The sequence below is a fragment of the Trematomus bernacchii genome, unplaced genomic scaffold, assembly GCF_902827165.1.
Source record: "Trematomus bernacchii unplaced genomic scaffold, fTreBer1.1, whole genome shotgun sequence".
NCBI lineage: Eukaryota > Metazoa > Chordata > Actinopteri > Perciformes > Nototheniidae > Trematomus > Trematomus bernacchii.
Window position 1 is genome coordinate 28,906,853 of NW_022987720.1, and position 20,821 is coordinate 28,927,673.

At 39.0% G+C, this 20,821-nt stretch overlaps 2 protein-coding genes across 2 annotated transcripts; one reads left to right on the top strand and one right to left on the bottom strand.

Annotated features, from left to right (window-relative positions):
- Window positions 1-202: 202 nt before the first annotated feature.
- LOC117493212 (zona pellucida sperm-binding protein 4-like) lies at window positions 203-8,983 on the bottom strand. Its single transcript, XM_034143666.1, has 12 exons — window positions 8,686-8,983; window positions 7,925-8,049; window positions 7,279-7,399; window positions 6,945-7,079; window positions 6,044-6,216; window positions 5,839-5,918; window positions 5,145-5,278; window positions 4,540-4,723; window positions 3,296-3,437; window positions 3,147-3,216; window positions 1,340-1,468; window positions 203-367 (listed from the first exon to the last, which is right to left on the bottom strand). The coding sequence occupies exons 1-12, from the start codon at window positions 8,876-8,878 to the stop codon at window positions 219-221; spliced, it is 1,635 nt and encodes a 544-aa protein (XP_033999557.1). The 5' UTR covers window positions 8,879-8,983; the 3' UTR covers window positions 203-218.
- A 1,312-nt stretch (window positions 8,984-10,295) lies between these two features.
- wbp2nl (WBP2 N-terminal like) lies at window positions 10,296-17,446 on the top strand. The gene is made up of 8 exons (XM_034143448.1): window positions 10,296-10,468; window positions 11,681-11,789; window positions 11,908-12,046; window positions 12,272-12,364; window positions 13,038-13,244; window positions 14,068-14,193; window positions 14,660-14,736; window positions 16,381-17,446. The coding sequence occupies exons 1-8, from the start codon at window positions 10,410-10,412 to the stop codon at window positions 16,435-16,437; spliced, it is 867 nt and encodes a 288-aa protein (XP_033999339.1). The 5' UTR covers window positions 10,296-10,409; the 3' UTR covers window positions 16,438-17,446.
- The last annotated feature ends 3,375 nt before the right edge of the window (window positions 17,447-20,821 follow it).

Genomic DNA, 20,821 nt, shown 5'->3' on the forward strand with positions numbered 1-20,821 from the left:
ACATACCAACATTCATGACCTCCATGCCAAATGTGAGCCTCCTAGGGCAAAACATGGCTGCCAATGTTTGGTTACATTTGGCTGCTGGGTGATGCTAAAAATTAGCTAATGTTTTGTTTTTTATAAAATAACTAATTAGCCATAGTGTCTCAAGATATTACGATCAATTAAAAGCACAAAACTCGACTGAATGCCAACTACATACGATTAAATGTTTTTTATTGACATTTTTCACCGTCAACTTGTTCTTGGACTCTCTTTGCTTCTGGCTTCTGCCTCTTTCTGATGCTGGACCACACGGTGAACATCAGGATGAAGATCAGAGCAACTCCGACACCACAGAGAATATACATCGTCACCTGAAACACTGAGAAACAGAGGGAAAACGATTTAAAGGTCCCCTATTATACTGTTTTTCATCAATATATTATAGGTCTCAGATATATACAGAACATGTCTCTGAAGTGTTTGGCTCCAAACACCAAACAGATCATTGCAGCATCCCATAATCCCCTCTGTTTCAGCCCTGTTTCCAAAGTGCTGATTCTCTGTCTGTTACTTTAGATGAAAATAAGGAGCCCCTCCCCACGCCCCTCTGAGAGATATTTGGTTAAAAAGAACACAATGGTGATCTATGAGGAGATTCAGGTGATAAGGTGGGGGGGGGGGGTTACCTTGGTTGCTGATTGGCTAATGGTTACACAAGCCAAAACATCGTTATGACATCATAAAGTGGCCAAAATCTGATCAGCTCATTTTCAGACAGGTTTTTATATAAATGGATCAGGACAAAAAGAGAGAGAATCTTTGTTCCTGAAACTTTCAGAGTCTCTTCACACAAAGGGGACACATGTTGATGTAGAAGAGACATGAAGAAGAGGGGACACATGTTGATGTAGAAGAGACATGAAGAAGAGGGGACACATGTTGATGTAGAAGAGACATGAAGAAGAGGGGACACATGTTGATGTAGAAGAGACATGAAGAAGAGGAGACACATGTTGATGTAGAAGAGACATGAAGAAGAGGGGACACATGTTGATGTAGAAGAGACATGAAGAAGAGGGGACACATGTTGATGTAGAAGAGACATGAAGAAGAGGGGACACATGTTGATGTAGAAGAGACATGAAGAAGAGGGGACACATGTTGATGTAGAAGAGACATGAAGAAGAGGGGACACATGTTGATGTAGAAGAGACATGAAGAAGAGGGGACACATGTTGATGTAGAAGAGACATGAAGAAGAGGGGACACATGAACAAGTGGATTTTGCACAATAGGTGACCTTTAAGTATTCTGTTTAGACGTGGTAACTTCAGTGTAGATCAGGACTTACTCTTCTTCTGTCTGGCACACAGACTCTCCTCTGGCTCGGTGCTGTTCTGACCCAGCAGCAGCGGTCCTAAAGAGACCAGCTGGACCTGGTCTGACTCAGCGTCTCTCCTCTGTCTCTCCCCCTCAGAGGCTGTGTGAGCAGAGGATAACGTTTACCACATTTACACACCTCATATCAGGGCTGTAATATAACTAAGTACATTTTCTCAATACTGTACTTTGGAGATACTTGTACCTTAACGGAGTTATATTTTATTTATGCGTTTAAGCTTTATTTTGTTTGTCATCTGTAGTAAAGCAAACATTTCCCAAATTTGGATCAATAAAGTACTTATCTATCTATGTACCTGTCTATCTACGTACCTACCTGTCTATCTACGTACCTATCTATGTACCTACCTATCTATCTATCTACGTGCCTACCTATCTACCGACGTACCTATCTACCTATCTATCTATCTATGTACCCATCTATGTACCCATCTATGTACCCATCTATGTACCCATCTATGTACCCATCTATGTACCCATCTATGTACCCATCTATGTACCCATCTATGTACCCATCTACCTATCTATCTATGTACGTACCTATCTACGTACCTATCTACGTACCTATCTACGTACCTACGTACCTATCTACGTACCTATCTACCTATCTACGTACCTATCTACCTATCTACGTACCTATCTACCTATCTACGTACCTATCTACCTATCTATGTACCTATCTATGTACCCATCTATGTACCCATCTACCTATGTATCTATGTACGTACCTATCTACCTATCCATCTACCTATCTATCTATGTACGTACCTATCTACCTATCTACGTACCTATCTACCTATCTACGTACCTATCTACCTATCTACGTACCTATCTACGTACCTATCTATGTACCTATCTATGTACCCATCTACCTATGTATCTATGTACGTACCTATCTACCTATCCATCTACGTACCCATCTACCTATCTATCTATGTACGTACCTATCTACGTACCTATCTACCTATCTACGTACCTATCTACCTATCTACGTACCTATCTACCTATCTACGTACCTATCTATGTACCCATCTACCTATGTACGTACCTATCTACCTATCCATCTACGTACCCATCTACCTATCTATCTATCTACGTACCTATCTACCTATCTACGTACCTATCTACGTACCTATCTACCTATCTACGTACCCATCTACCTATCTATGTACCTATCTATGTACCCATCTACCTATCTATCTATGTACGTACCTATCTATCTATCTATCTACATACCTATCTATCTATCTATCTACATACCTATCTATCTATCTATCCATCTACGTACCTATCTATCTATCTATCTATCTATGTACCTATCTACCTATCTATCTATCTATCTATCTACGTACCTATCTATCTACGTACCTATCTATCTATCTATAGTCCCTGGAAAGAAGTATATACAATTATGAGAAATATGCAAAATATGCAGAAGCATGCTCACGATACAGGATATGCTAACAAAAACAAACATAAACATATATATTACACAGCACTAGTACAGAAAGTATCAATCATTTTGCACTAATTGAATACATTTGTTTCTGATAACAAGTCATTCTATTTTGCTATTTGAAGTATATCTTCACATTTTTCATTACTTTTGCTGAAGTAGTATTTCTAACTCTGGACTAATTCCGTTTTTTCTTAAATTTTTTATACACAATTTTTACTACAATTTACAAATGAGTATTCCCACTTTTACCCCTTCCACCCTTGCCACATACAAACTGCAATTATTGTAATGTACTCACAGACGATGGAGCATTTCTGTGCACAGTCGACATCATCCGTGCAGATTTCCACCCAACAGAAGAAGTACATCTGATGGACGGAATATACATGTTTTCAGATATATACTTTTGTTTTTACATATTTAGAAACGTGGATGTGATAAGCTTACCTCCTCCACACTGGGACTGCCGGTATGAGGGTCTGAGAAGGCAAACATCTCGACATCAAACCTCCGGACTTGGGAGTGGGTGGTGGTCTTCTGGTTGTTTTCAGGGATGACGCTCCTCATTGTGTCCAAAGGGTTGGGACATCTAACCAGGTGGAGAAAATAATTGCACATTATTTCAATATTTCACAGGGATATACTAACATATTTGAGTCTTTTAGGATTGCACAATTATTCCACATTTCATTGAAGTTGCAATATGGACTAGTGCAATATTCAAATGGCAGAAAGCACAATATTATTGAAATACTTTGTTTACTTCCTGAACGAAGTGACATCACTAAGTAACACTCGCGCTTCTATTGGCTAGCGCTCCAACACATTGTACGTGATATGCTAAGGGAAGGGACATCTCTAAGCTGGTTGACAAATCACAACAGAGCCGGCCAGCTAACCAATCAGAACAGACTGGGCTCTGGTTTCAGACAGAGGGTGAAAAGAGGTGCTGCAGCACAGGCAGTATGAGAACAATAAAGAGCTTTTTGAACATCAAAGCATGGAGACATGTCCCAGTAGAGACACTACATACTGATATACACCTGAACATCAGCAGGAGAGGACTCTTTAAAGTAGAGACACTACATACTGATATACACCTGAACATCAGCAGGAGAGGACTCCTTAAAGTAGAGACACTACATACTGATATACACCTGAACATCAGCAGGAGAGGACTCTTTAAAGTAGAGACACTACATACTGATATACACCTGAACATCAGCAGGAGAGGACTCTTTAAAGAAGAGACACTACATACTGATATACACCTGAACATCAGCAGGAGAGGACTCTTTAAAGAAGAGACACTACATACTGATATACACCTGAACATCAGCAGGAGAGGACTCTTTAAAGTAGAGACACTACATACTGATATACACCTGCACATCAGCAGGAGAGGACTCTTTAAAGAGACACTACATACTGATATGAACCTGAAAATGAGCAGGATATGTCCTCTTTAAAACCAAGGTAGTATCACTTAAAATGATTGAAAAGCTAATGAACTTGCAGGATGTTTGCCATTATAGTTTGTGTCTTCATGGCTGATTGCACCTATTGTCACTTTGAATGAAAAATATCATGTAATTTAAATTCATGGATCAAATTCGACAGCCCTATTCTGCATGCCTCTTAATATTTCCCAATCTCCTCTGATGTCACGTCTGAACTCCTCTCCACCTTACCCGTCATAGAGCAGCGTCCACACAGAGTGTCTAGACGCAGGATAGGCGAAGCAGTCCCTCACTCGTAGGGAAAGAGTTGGGTCTAGTGACGGCTGGGCGATGGAGATCTCCACGTACACAATTTTGCGCAGCGGAAAGGACACAGGAAGCTGGTCCTCAGGGAAGAAGGATGTGAAGGATGCATCTAGAGGAGCACATAGTCACAAACAGTCACCAAGGTTTAGTTCAATTCCTTTTATTTATTTATTTTTTTATTGGGTTTTTTTCAACAGCATACAGTTATTCTATCAGAGCATGTATCAAAAGTAGGTAAACAAATCTTCAAAAATAGGTAGAATAACAATGTAAATACTGCTTAACACCAGGGCAAACTAAATCCCACACAGACAGAAGACAAACAAAAACAGACAAACAACAAATAAACAAATAAATAAATAGAAAACCAGTCAGTTAAAACAAAAATGTCAATAATAAACAATAACTGTCAGTACGGCAGCACCTCCTCCCCGCGACAACCCGTCTAGTGTTGGGACCCCTCCAAAATGCAAAAGTTGAATCAGGAATGACTGGGAAGCTCAATGCATTTCCATACTGGACATTATTACCTTGGGCTATCCTCATCTGCACTGCGATGGTTCCCAGTCCGACCACAGTAGGGGGGTTGGTCACCGGAAACAAGGAGCGTAACCCTGCTGCACGCTTTAGATCTGAGGCGTCGTACTCACACTGCACCTGGAGACTGAAAGTACCAGAAAAATCTGTCATTTATCAACAGGAATAATTATCTTACACTAAATCATGGGAAGATTGTGAGGCAATGAGCGTAGACTAAAAAGCCACACAGCCGTAATAGTTGTTTAACCTCTTATAGTTGTCGTTTCGTGACTTTGTAGTTTTTATGCATCTACAGTAGTCACATCTTTTTTATAGCCCAATCTCACAAAGCATGCCTCTGTGGTAATTTCCCGCTTTTTTGTAGTGGTTTTAAGTCTCTTTTTGGTTGTTTTTACCCTTTTCTTAGTTGTTTTATGTATTTTCCAAGTCTTTTTCAGTTTGTATCATTCTCTTTGTAGTTGCTTCGAGTCTCTGTGGATTTTATTTTTCCCCTTCATAATATTTATGAGTCTCTGTTGTCTCTTTGCAGCAGTTTTGCATTTGATTATTTTAGTCTTTTAATGTCTCTTTGTAGTCCTATCATGTTTCTTCGTGGTGATTTTGAGTGTCTTCCTGACAAGAGAAGATAACATGTTTCCATCAGCCTAACAGTAGTGTGCAGAAGATGCTCAAAACAAACCTCACCTAAATGGAGAATGATTGATTATACTTTTCGTGTGCAGCTCTTCCACTTCCACCTCATAGATCACCACATCTGCATCCACCTAAACGCCAAGCAGAGAAGAAAGGATACAGACTCAAGCAAAAACAAAACTTCTCCAAGCCAAATGCAAATGCTATTTTGTCCTAATTCTAGATATCTTAAGTTGGAATCAAACTGAAGCATTACCCTTAACTTTGCCCCACACTCCGTGAGTCTGATCTTGAAGACAGCTGTATCTGGTGTGGTGATCACAGGGAAACACTGAGGCTGGTCCTTCACTATGAGGCTGCTGGGATCAAAGGTCTTCTCTGTGTCTGAGGCCGTCACGGAGAAGATAAAGTGTCCGTCCACAGAGCAGGCTGAGGGACACAGGGACATCTTTACAAACAAGCATGCAGAGGTGGGAAGTAGTGAAGTACAAATACTTCGTTACTGTACTTAACTAAATGTTTCTGGTATAAGTACTTTACTCCACTACTTATTCTAACGACTTTTTACATTTTGAACACAAATACCTGTACTTTCTACTTCTTACACGTTGAACACAAATACCTGTACTTTCTACTTCTTACATTTCCCAAACAGGCTGGTTCCTTTAGTTTGAATGTGTGTTTGGTGGCGTGGTCATTATTATTTAGAGTCATTGCGTGCCTATTGATTTGAACACGATCCGTGTATCCATCATTTCCTGGTCTTCTCTAAAGAAGAGGGACCAATGAAAACGTTGTCATGTTGCCGTTGTTCAGCATGGAAACATTCATTAGCTAACAATGACATTATTGTTCTATTAATATAAAGGGAGGTCAGGTACTCTTTAAAACAGCTGCTAGTTATGGATACTTTTTACTTAAGTACATTTCAAAGCCTTCTTTACTTTTACTTGAGTAAAGAAGTTCAGTCAGTACTTCTACTTTCACCAGAGTATTTTTAAACACGAGTATCTATTCTGTACTTCTACTTGAGTAAAGGATGTGTGTACTCTTGCCATCTCTGCAAGCATGGTCAACATATGGACTTATTTGGTGGGAAATGACACTATTATTAATCCTCATGAACAGCACTTCACTTGTACAAATGGCCACCTCACCATTGAGTCTGTAGTAGCAGGTTGAATCTTCAGCGTCGTAGCAGCATCCCTGTTTGATGCAGGCCTCTCTAGAGATGCTTTGGTGACCACAGTCCACTCTGAGAACTCGTTCTGTGGCACAGTCTCCAGGGAATGCTAGAGGAGAGGATGCATTAGTGTCTGAATCTAACACAGTGAATGGTGTCATGCTAAAAAGCCAGGCTAAGACCAGGATTCAACGGGAAATGTGTTGATTTAAGTGATAGAAACGGATGAAAAATTAAGGCTGACTTCACTTATAGAAAATATAACTATGTCAATATGATTGTTACACTCATCAGCCGTCTCCACTCACATTCTGGGATGCGTTTGGTCCTCTCGCTGTGTCTCTTTATCAGAGGACAGCTGATGGTTACATTGAACCACCCGTCCTCTCCTGTTAGCTGAACGTTCAGAGGGACGATGGCTCTGCTGCCCTGAGGATCAAAAGTCATGTTAATGTTTACGTTAAGAAGCTATGTACACATGTTGCGTTATATGCGCACACAAACACATCGTGCATGGTCTCTTTGTAGTAGATTGTGTCTCTTTGTAGTCGTTTTGAGTCTCTTTGTGATTGTCTGTGACTTTAAATGTCCCATTTCCTGTACATTTTTAAGTCGACACAAGGGTAATATACAAATGCACTATGGAAGATGATTAGAGGCACCTAAACATTTTAAGAATTAAGAACAAAGCCAGAAATCGGACTGAGAACTCGGATAGATTTTTCACATTATGCAGCCCTAATCCTCATCCATAGTGCATGTGTATATTCCTTATTTTGTAGACCTCTCCATATATAGAAAATATGGATATTACAAGCTCAAAATGCACTAAGTGTTTCACTATTTATACCAATCAATAGTGTTGTATTACTTGCAGATATTGTAGGAGAGACATACGAGAAACACAACGTTGAACACATCCAAAAATACTTTTCATACAGTCCCTTATTTTACCTCAATCTGTGCATAGCAGCTGTCATATCTGCTGTAGAAGGCCAGGCTCTGGTTCCTCTCTCGGCCCAGTCTCACCCCACAGGAGCCCTCAGTCTCAGGCACTGGGATGGCGGCCCCTGTCTTATCTAATAAAACAACAACGGTATTGATAGATTCAATGGTGAGGGTCTACTTAGAAGTTAAATGATTGCCAACCATATTAACAGAGGTGGGAGAAGTACTCAGATCTTGTACTTAAGTAAAAGTAGAAGTACCAGAGTGTATGAATACTCCGTTACAGTAAAAGTCCTGCAATCAAAATATTACTCAAGTAAAAGTAGAAAAGTATTAGCATCAAATACGTACCAAAAGTAAAAGTAGTCATTGTGCAGATTGGTCCATTTATTTACTTTGTTATCAAAGCTATGTATACATATTTAAGTTCAGTACTTGGGTAAATTCTACTTAGTTACTTTACCAGCACCAGACACTTTTTATGGACAATCTTGCACTAATGTACATTCCCAAAGATATTGAAGTGACTGTTATTTTGTATATATTGATTGTTGTGTTTTTATCTTAATGTGTGCATATGTATAAATGTGTTGATTGTGTAGGATATACATATTTTATACATTTATGTATTTTTGTATGCGGGATTTCGATCTCTCCGTCTGTACACACAAACTCAAAGATTGACAATAAAGTTGACTTTGACTGACTTACACCACTGCATTTTACGGGTGGGAAATAGAGTCCTGCAACGTATAATGCAATCTCACCTTTAACGTGCACATTACTCCTGACCAGAGGACCAAACACAGCTCGGATCCTCCGGCCAGAGCAGGTGACTCTGGGCACGTGCTGCTCCTCAGGTGTTTCCATCAGCCCGATGGCAGAGGAACACCAGCAGTGCTGCGTCATCATGGCAACAAATAAAGTAATCCAACAAAGTTTCTCACAGTGATAATTCATCTTCTTGTGGTTTAGATATGTCGAGTTATACGGTTTTAAGTCCCGGAAATATCACGTCCTTTCTTCGACGCTGGGAAGAGGTCACGTGACTTGTGTTAATTAGAGTTAATTAGTTTGAAGCTTGTTGGGTTTTCTACCAGAGCGAGAGATTCAGCACGTGGTGCTTATTTATATTTTAAAAGTTAAAATGATGTCAAAAAACAAAACATTAATGCATGTCAGAAGTTAAACTTTACTCAAAGAAGTGTGTCTAAGAAATATGAATATTATCTTTAAAATATAGTTTTATACCAAAAACTATATATTTTGAAAAATAATTACAAAAATAAAAGGTTTTTTGATTATTATTATTATTATTGTTTATACTTTCTTGCAATGTGGCTTTCTTTATTCATTGAAAGTGTATGGGTGATTGTTTGCACATTCTTATATCAAAAAAATATATGTATTTATTGTATAAAAAGATATTTACATTTTTCACATACATTTCTATACAATAAAAATAATTAATATTGAGAAAGACAGAAAGAGCTGCTGGGGTTAAACCTGCTTTGCAAAGTAATTCATCACGAGTTGGTTATTAATAAAGAAGGTCAATGTTTAAATAATTAAATAAGATTAAATAATACATATCATGCTGGGGACATCTTTGGTCCTGAGGGAGCCATTAAAGGAAATCATTGCATAACTTAAAGGTCTCGCTAACCTTACCCCATCTCCCTTTGGCAGTTCTTGTTCCCATATGATTATTACAACCTTTATTCACTGCTGCATCAATGAGTGTCTTTATACTCTGTCCTGACACATCTGTCTGTGATTTCAATTAAAACTCCATTCATTCTTCAAATAAGGTTTGGAATCAATTTAATAAGCTCACATATTAAATTCCAATGTGAACCCCATAGCCTTCCTCTAATTTATAACTCATATTGGTTACATTTTATGGGAATAAGATGGTTTCAATCACCTCATAGACACCGTTTCTCTATAATAAATTATTTCTATACGACTATGGGGATACCAGAACATTAAAGATTCAGATTCAAGATTCAAAGGCTTTATTGTCATATGCACAATGGCTATAGCGTATTTTTGGCAATAAAATAAATCTTATGTCTAAGGCTCCTCGAACAATGCAAAGTTAAATAAACCTACAAAATGAAATATTGTAAGAAGACATAGGAATACAATCCTGCAAGAGAATGGTACAAGTGACACAATGGTGCAAGTAAAAGGCAGACATATGTCAACTAAATGCATGTAAAATATAAAAACAGAATGTAAACAGACATGATGAACTCCTATGGAAGTCAACACTGTTATTTGACCCTCCATCACATGTCCAACAGTGATCTAATGGACAGTATGATGACTCAGCAGCTCTTATGATAATAGGGTTTAATCTCCACTCCACGGTCAATCACGAGTTGTGGCACCGTGTCGTGACGTAGGCCGTGACGTCAGTTTGTTGGGCTTCCCCGGTGGTCATATTTTAGCACAGAAGCAGGAGATCAGAAAACGTCTCCAAAACATGGCTCTGAATCGGAATCACTCGCAAAACGGCGGCGTTTTGATAAACAACGGAGAAAGGTACGTGTGTTACACTCCTCAAATTATGTTTACTGAATTTATCATCTAGCTTTCGCCTCTTTTTCCTGGCTTGTTTACCTTTCCACTTTCCCAGTGCGTAGTCAACATTATGCTAGCCGGCCTGGCTAACATTAGCATAAATAGCTAACGCATTTGTTCCACTTTTGACGTTTGCGTCAGCTGTGTATGTCATGTCCGGGCAATTGAAATATTGCTATTAGTGTTTGAATGCGGGCTTTACAATATTGACTGGCTTTATAGCCTCTGTATATGTTGACAGTTGGTTTAGCTATTTAGCTAGAAGGCTAACTTGTTACGTTAGCCCACTACAGAACCGGAAGTAGCGTTCGCTTTCGTTTGGGTGTTGTTGACATAACAGTTATCCAATGTATTGTATAATGTGGGTTAGAAGCAGTGGTGTAATGTTACTAAGTACATTTACTCCTGTACTTGAACTGTACCAAATTGAGGTACCTTTTACTTGTCTTGGGTTTCATACTGTGCTACTTCATACTTTCACTCCACTACATTGTTTTAAAGCTTTAGTTACTTAGATCTAGAATGGGAATATAAATCAAATACTTAATTGGCATATATCATTAGGGTTCAGCTACCCAGTATTATATAAAGTAATACAAATAAACCCCTCTTTTACCAAGTGCAACATTGAAGAGATGAGCAAAGTAATGCATCAATACTTACAATAATTGAAAATATATGGTGCTTAAATGGGCCAATCTTCATAATGAGTTATTTTACTTTTGGTACTTAAGTATATTTTGATGTTATTACTTATTTGCTTTTACTGAAGTTTTCCCGAGTATTCCTACACTGTGATATTTCAACTTTTGCTTAAGTACAAGATAAGAGTACCACCTCTTGTTATATATCTAATTGACGTTTAATGAATTCTTCCTGCTTTTATCAAGGGTTGCTCGTGTTAAAAGCACTGTGTTGATTAATTCAGGTTTCATACCAAGTTATGTGCACTTCGTGTTTCCAGTCTAAAGAACACATATCTTTTACTAACTTTTTCACAGCCAGGAAATTATCAGACTGTTCCTTTAATATTGTGTGAAGTGTGTTAGCTACATGTTTTGAAGTACAGTAGTTTCAAGCATTGCTCACATGCAAATTCTTACATAATCGTACATTAGATATTTTCCAGTGACTACCTAATTGTTTAACCTGCTGCTTTTCTTCCTTTCACAGTGTTTTAAGGGAATGCAAGAATGTGGAGCTGTCATTCAGCGATGTCAACTGCAAGACAGACCTGCTTAAAGGGACCAAAAAGGGCACCGTTTATCTCACACCATACAGGGTACAACCAGAAACACATTAAATATGTGTCATTTGTTTTGCTGCTGTTTTCTTGAATGGAAAGTGGGCATCGTGCTGTAACTCTCCTCACCTAATCTCTCGTCTCTTCCCTTGTGTAGCTGCTGTTTGTGTCCAGTAATACCAAGGATTGCATGGGGTCAGCCATGTTCCCCTATTATCTGATGAAGGGCTGCAGCATCGAGCAGCCAGTCTTTAATGCAAACTACATTAAAGGGACGGTGTCTGCTGAGGCTGGTGGTAAGTGGCCTTTGATTTTCACTCTGATTTCTGTCATGAATTGAATTGTCCTATTGGTTTTGTCTAAATGTATTTATGCTGCTTGTTTATGTATTTATTGATGTACAGCACTTTGGTCAACTCTGTTGTTTTTAAATGTGCTATATAAATAAAGTTGGATTGGATGAATGGTCAGACTGTAGCTTTCCGTATTTTCTATTAAAAGTTGTTGTGTCTCCTCCTCAGGTGGCTGGGAGGGCCAGGCCAGCTTCAAGATGTCATTCACCAGCGGAGGAGCCATAGAGGTGGGACAGCATCTCTTCAAACTGGCCACTAATGGTTTGTATAATACTTTCTCTAATGTTTTACAATGCTTAATATTCATTTACTACTCCTGCTAGTGTTTTCCCCACTGTACCTGACCAACTTAGCTCGCATCTGCCCTTACCCAATTTTTGTATTTCTAACCCCCTTATCCACCAGCTCATCTTGAATCTTTAACACAAAAAGCAACAGTAGCAACGTTTTCTGTCGATTCATTAATACGACTTAAGGACATTGTGTAAAGTGGAACAATGCGGTTAAAATGTAGTTGTTTAAGAAATGTATTCTGGGTAAAATACAGGTGACATTATTCCTGCTCTAAAACTAGCCAAACAATATAATTGTTACTCAGACATTTGCTCAAAACATTTTAGTTTCATGGATAGATTATCAAATCTAATTATCATGAGTTTAGCCTTAGCATTTCCTGGTTATGTTATACAGTCTCAAAAGCTGCAGCTTGATTGGCTGTCTTGGCGTGAACACCCTTTAAATTGTTTTAAATGTTTACTTCCTACGATCTGACTCACAGCTTGTTCTCCATCGTAGGAATCCCATCATGCTTTGGTCATGAAATAAGTCTCTTCCTTCACACAATGAAAGGCAGCTCTGTTAACCCATAAAACCCACACTCTTTGGTATCCCTGTGTGTTTGTTGCGTAACACATTTTCTCCTCCTGTGTTCCAGCTTCTCGCGCGGCTCCTGCACAAAACGGTGCCGCCTCTTTCGGCTATCCTTCTCCTGGCATGATGAACGGCTACGGCCCGGCTCCTCCCGCTCCCCCCGCTCCTCAGGGGTACACCTACACACCCTCTCCCCAGCAGAATGGGTTCTACCAGGGCCCCCCCCCTCCAGCTGCCAACATGGGCTACCCCATGCCGATGCCTGCTACAGGTACACAGTCCTTTGTAGTATGATGTTTGAAGGTTTGTCAAACAGCTTGTGTACATAACTTAAATAATATGAACTCAAGGTCTACTCACTAGTTTTTTGTTTAGTTCTTGTTCTAGTTCTTTCACTCTCACAGTGAATACCTTTTTAATTGGTGCTGCAACAATTCATCTTGATTAATTGTTTGGTATACAAAATGGCAGATAAAAGAAAAAGTCCATCCCAGTTCCTCAAAAATCCAGTTGATGTCTTAAAATGTGTTGTTTTGTCAGACCAAAACATAACGATATTAACTTCAATGTCAAATAAAGCAGAGACAATCAGGACATCTCAATATTTGAGTTGCTAAAAAACAAATTTAATGACATTTTTGCATGAAAAATTAGTTTGATCTTTATCTATTATCAAAATATCTGGCTATATTGTTATGTCAATCAAAAATAGCTGCAGCTCTAATTTGAATAAACAGTATTGTGTTTTTCTTGCTGTGCAATCACCTGTTTGTTTGAACCTAGAACAAGCCCTTCATAAAGATACAAATAATAATGGTTTGCCATATTTTTTCTGGCTATCAACTCATCCATTTGTCCAATTATTGTTGCAACCGTTCCTATATTGTAGAAAAATCCAGTATATACCCGTAGTTTCTTTTAGCCTTAAGCCTCCTCCACACATATTTTTATGCAATTTTAGTGTCCAATGTCCTCGTGAAACCCCCGGCTCGAGGCCCTGTTGTTTTTCGGTGTTACTCATTTCCCCAAATAAACTGTAACCTTCTTTGTCCTTCAAACTCCATCCCTCTCTCTTCTCTCTCTCTGTGTTTCAGGAATGTACCCGGCTGGTTTTGACTACATGGCCCCGCCTCCCCCGTACCCTGGGCCTCCCCAAAACTGGGCTGCTGCCCCCCCCCAGAACTGGGCCGCAGCACCACAAGCACCTCAAGCACCTCAAGGTCTCCTACCATCTCCTCCTCTGTTTATTTCTGAATGTATGATCTCTGTACGTCTGTGTCACTGCACCCGTCAGATTGGATCCGTCTGCCTCAAAGTGAATCACTTCGTAGCACGCCACCTAAAAAGGGGTGCTGATGTCTCATCCGTTACACGTCAAAACTCCAGATTTAAACTCTACCTCTCCTTGGCCCACTTAGTTCCCCAGCACCTTGTGGATGTCAGGCTCCCCCTGCATTGGGATGGGCTGTCAGTTTGGCGTATCTTTATTTTTAGGAAGAGCTCGAGTTCTCGGGGTTTGCCTGCAGGCTTTTGTCGGAATGATTCCTGGAGCTTTTTTGTGCTTCACATGACTAATGCTCCCCTCGCAGTGTTTTGGAGCCGCAGCGTCTGTTCCTAAATACGTCCAGTAGTCATCGCTGTCCGTCCTAATCTCCCCGTCTTTGTCACTTCTCATTTTCTGCACAGGTAACTCGAAGGCGGCTGAAGCTGCGGGCTCTGCGTACTACAATCCTAGCAACCCTCACAATGTCTACATGCCCATGGTAAGGTGTTCTCTTGTTTTCTCCTCAGTTAAAAGTTGTGTAGAAGTGACTTGAAGCTGAAGTAAGGCTCGAATGGTGAAAAAAATCAGGTCCTATGTCTTGCCCTTACCACTTCAACCTAAACCACAGAGTAACTATTATGAGGTCATGGAAAGATGTGAAGGAGAATTCATCAGGATTTAGGAAAACAGACTTCCTTGACACTAGGCAACAAAATGGTGATTCACCAGTCGATGTTAATGATGTGCGTCTGCTTTGGCGAAAACTACAATTTTCCGTAGTTCGACTACTAAGTGTATCTAAATACTTCGCCCTTTCAGTCTTCATTTATGAAACATTTATTCAGGGAACCATTACCCCTTGACTTTCCCATGTTGTTTTAATTGGGGCTTTATATACACGGACAGCAGTGAAACATACAGTTTATTACCATGGTTATTGTTTTCCATGCTAGCTCTTATTGTTTTTACATAACTAACATGTGAAAACCGCTTGGAAACATCAACATGCCCGTAAAAAGTCAAAAACAACGCAGCCATTTATACAAATAACAAAACAAAAACTAATGTCAGTTCAGCTTACTGAGTCAGTTTGTAATCCTTGTTTCTTGTCCATTTCTCACATTTTCCTTCAACCTGACTCGATTTACAAAGGTTTTTAAACATTTGTAGGACGGCATTATCTCCTCTCCTTTCGTAAAGGATGCTCCAGTGTATCCTACACTAAAGGAGATCATAAAGGAAGCATTGAAGCTCCTTTCCTATCATCTAGAAAGAATTCAAACAGCTCTTATCATGGCTCCCACATTATGGCGCATTTCCACTGCAGGGCCTCGCACGGCTTAGTACGGTATAGTTAGGCCTTGGTAGGCCAGGCTCACTTTATGCTGCGTTTCCATTACAGTTTAGTAGCTGGGGCAGTAACTATAGTAACGCAGTGTAGGCGGAGCCGTGACGTCATCTTCAATGAGAACCACAAAACCGTTAGCCGTTAGCCCTCAAAGCTCACAGCTCCTCATATCTGTTCAGAAACTAGACAAAAGTTAAACAAGTACAAACCACAGACTGCCTGTGTCATGGCGAATACAGTCGCTGGTTTATTTATGTCTGTATAGGCCGTTGTTGTGAGTGTGGACGGTCGGAGCATATACTGCGTTAGCTTAGCCAATCTCCATTTAGAAAACACGCATTTTAAAAGGTTTTTCGCCTGCCGTCTGTCTGCAGACTTGACAAAGCATTAATTCATGGTTTTTACTAACCGGTATCAGTATGTTGTTACTTCGGCATCATTTTGAAACGTGTATTACAATTAAATCACGGTCAAATATGTTCATTTTGTTGTAGTTGTAGCCAGCGATTCTCTCACTAGTTTAGCATACTCAGCCCGACTCAGCCCTGTTTGTTGGCCCGGAAAGAACCTGGATTTTGGAGAGCAAGAAAAACTGTGAAAAAGTACCCGTTAGCCGGAACTACGCCTAGTGGAAACGCAACAAAAAACGTGCCGGGTTTGGCACGGCACGCTTCAACCGTGCTACGTGCTGCAGTGGAAATGCGCCAAGATACCCTGACCTTTCTCTCCGTTAGCAACCTTCCTCAGAGAAAAACTGTATTCAACCGCATCCTAACCGTTTCCTTTCCCTCACAGGAGCGACCTCCACCATACGCACCTTACCCAAACTCTCCTGAGAAGAAAAGCAACTGAAGCAACATCACTTCAACCACACTCCTCCTCTTCCTCTTCCTCTGTATCTGAAACAAACCCTAAAGCAAGGATGATGGATACTCAGAAAAGAAAAAGCAAGTTAACAGACGGTTCAAAGATGTCAGCGATAATCCACTAACGACATTTTACAAAATCAATCGCATCTTTAAATACCAATTTACTTAAGTTCATGTTACAAGATTGACAACTTGTAACCATAGCTAAACTCATTAAAATTCTCAATGATGGGGTTTACTTCTGTCTAATTCTCTAGCATGTAGGGATGAGCGGAAAACAGAGTGCATTATGGGGAATGTATTTTTTAAGACGGATTTATTACCAAAACATTTTCTAGCAATTTCTGGATTGCGGTTCCTGTAGTTATTAACAATAGCAACTATTATTATTATTATTATTATTATTATTATTATTATTATTATGATCAAATAAGTATTTTGCAGTATCATTGTAGGTACAGTGTGTTTCCTATACAGTTATACGTCAAAATACAATATAAATATGTGTTAAGTGATATGATTGATTCCCATACTGTGACTAAATGTGATCCTGCACTATATCACAGTCCAAATAATTCCATTAATTCTCAATTTAATATATGAAGTAGAGGTTTTTGTTGTGAAAAGGAGCATTGTTGGGAAAAAAGGGGGATCATTTTACATAACAAGTCTATCTATGTGCAATATATTTCAAATGTCAGAAACCAGAACTGTCTTTGTGTAATTACACTAGTGTGAGGTTACAGGGCCCATAGGCTCGCTGTTTGAACCTCTGAATGCAACCCATTAACTCTGGATCGAAGTGTAATACCCCTCATTGAACATCAGTATACGGCTGTTTTATTTGCACACAGTTGAAGTGGATTTGTCTTGTTTTAGTTTGCTTGAATTAACCAAATGTGTGTATATTAATATCTCTTTTGCAATTCATTTTTCCCTTCTGCTGAATTTTGTCTGTCGATTTAAATCTAATAAATAAATCATTTATTGAATTTTGGTATTTGTCATTTATCAGACAGTCTTCAAACGCTGACATTTGTTTGTTTATATTATATATAATATTACTAGTGTTGTACCTTTTTTAATTTTAACATACTTGTATGTAGTATTTTATGATGATATATACTTCCACTCCACTACATTCATTTACCACACTTAGTTACGAGCTGCTCTTTACATATACAAACATGCTTTTATGATATAATGCACTACGGTATTATTGAATTACCCAGCCATTACCCCGGCTCAACATGACAAACTACAACATGACAAACTACAACATGACAAACTACAAACTACAACATGACAAACTACAACATGACAAACTACAAACTACAACATGACAAATAGTACAGCGGATAAGCTCTCATATTATAACAATTGTGCATTTTATGAGAAAAGCATGACATTTCTAACATAGTTAGTGCATACCATAAGGTTTATTTTCAGATGTGGAGGGAAGTCAGATTTGACCCGTGAGGACCGTGAGAGGTCAAATCCAAGATGGCCACCAGTCTCTCGGGTCAAATGTTCAAACACGCTTAATTTTGGAACCAAACATTGTAGAAAAACATTTAAGGTGTCATATCCAACTAAATTAGGGATGCCCAATCATTTGGTGATACTTTTGAGATCGCCAGAATTCAAGAAAATGAATTTAGTTGAAGATAAAGGTAGAAATTGACCAAAAATAAGGTGTGTGTGTGTGTGTGTGTGTGTGTGTGTATCCAACTAAATTAGGGATGCCCAATCATTTGATGATACTTTCGAGATCGCCAGACTTCAAGAAAATGCATTTAGGTGAAGATAAAGGTAGAAATTGACCAAAAATAAGCTGTCAATCAGTTGAAATTTGCTAAATGTGTGTGTGTGGTATATTCCAGTGGATTTATGGTCACCCAGCGCTAGCATTACTACAGAGACTGGAGGAATATGGCTTTACTTGGCACAGTCTGCATGCTGATGAAAACATTTGTTTTTGTCTTCAAATACATACTAACATGATTGTGACGAGCATCATATTTGTTACCCGCCCAACTCTCTAAGTCTAAGTGCTTGAACTCCGTGACAGGAGGATGAAGTATGTATAAATGGATGGAACTATCAACAAAACAGCGTTTTATTCCCCAATGTCATATTTAATAGAAAAATAATAATAATGTAAACCAAAGAGGGAGATGGAAAACAGTTCCATGTAGAGCACAAACAGCTCTCTTAACCCTCGATGTTAACAAAGGGCTGCACTCAACTATAAGGTTCACCGCTGTCCCTTTCCACTTATAGAGGGTTGGGGTTCAATTCCCTGCCTGTCCACCTATAAAGCCAAGGTAGCGCAGCTTTTTTTCTGTTCTTTAGTGGCTCACATGGACATTTAGAGGTCATGCAAAGAAAGGGTTATGTATGTTGTGTGTGTGACAGAGAGTGCAGAGAGAACATTGGCAAAGGGGATTTGTTTGTCCTAGCATGGCTGTACAATTACAAATACAAAGGTTTACCCATTTAGACTCCATGGCATGGAGAAAAAAACTCATTTTAAATGACTAAGGATATAACAAGTTTTAGAAAATTGAAAGATTGATGGATTTTTGCCCACATGCGGTAAACATCTTAATTGAATTTTCTATGTGCAACATGAGGACAATAACCACAAGTGTACTCGCAGTACCTTTTTTCTCTGGCACTGAAGTTGCAAGGTTTCAGCATGTTGTCCCTCTCTAAACCTTTCTGTTCCCCATTCTTCTTTCTCCAATAAGTGGTGCATCATTATTTTTCTATTAAATATGACATTGGGGAATAAAACGCTGTTGTTTTGTTGATAGTTCCATCCATTTATACATACTTCATCCTCCTGTCACGGAGTTCAAGCACTTAGAGAGTTGGGCGGGGAGCAAATATTATGCTCGGCACAATCATGTAAGTATGTATTTGAAGACAAAAACAAATGTTTGCTTCAGCATGCAGACTGTGCCAAGTAAAGCCATATTCCTCCAGTCTCTGTATTAATGCTAGCGCTGGGTGACCACACACACACACACACACACACACACACACACACACACACACACACACACACACACACACACACACACACACACACACACCAAATTTCAACTGATTGACAGCTTATTTTTGGTCAATTTCTACCTTTATCTTCACCTAAATGCATTTTCTTGAATTCTGGCGATCTCAAAAGTATCACCAAATGATTGGGCATTCCTAATTTAGTTGGATATGACACCTTAAATGTTTTTCTACAATGTTTGGTTCCAAAATTAAGCGTGTTTGAACATTTGACCCGAGAGACTGGCGGCCATCTTGGATTTGACCTCTCACGGTCCTCACAGGTCAAATCTGACTTCCCTCCACATCTGAAAATAAACCTTATGGTATGCACTAACTATGTTAGAAATGTCATGCTTTTCTCATAAAATGCACAATTGTTGTGCTTATCCGCTGTACTATATGTTTCATCTTCACGTCAAATGCATATTTTCTACTTTTTAATTTCTATTTTGATATGTTTCAAATTTTTGAAATGTTTATTTCTACTCTTTTAATTTCTAATGATGTGCAATGCCTTGTTTTTTATGCTGCTGCAATGCAAACATTTCCCAATTTGGGATCAATAAAGTACATCTTATCTAATAGGAACCAAAAATACAATTACGTTGAAGTTGCACTCAATTGCATTTTGATAAAGTGCCATTTTGAATACAACTTTCTTTTACAGGATTCCCTTCAACACATTAACTTCAATGAAAACATTTCTCTACTAAAATATTTTTTTATGGTGATTAATTGTCTCTTTGTTGTAATTTTCTGTCTCTTTGCAGCTGTTTTCCATCTAATTGTAGGACTCTTTAAAGTAAAGACACTACATACCGATATACACCTGAACATCAGCAGGAGAGGACTCTTTAAAGTAGAGACACTACATACTGATATACACCTGAACATCAGCAGGAGAGAGCTCTTTAAAGTAAAGACACTACATACTGATATACACCTGAACATCAGTAGGAGAGGACTCTTTAAAGTAAAGACACTACATACCGATATACACCTGAACATCAGCAGGAGAGGACTCTTTAAAGTAGAGACACTACATACTGATATACACCTGAACATCAGCAGGAGAGAGCTCTTTAAAGTAAAGACACTACATACTGATATACACCTGAACATCAGCAGGAGAGGACTCTTTAAAGTAGAGACACTACATACTGATATACACCTGAACATCAGCAGGAGAGGACTCTTTAAAGTAGAGACACTACATACTGATATACACCTGAACATCAGCAGGAGAGGACTCTTTAAAGTAGAGACACTACATACTGATATACACCTGAACATCAGCAGGAGAG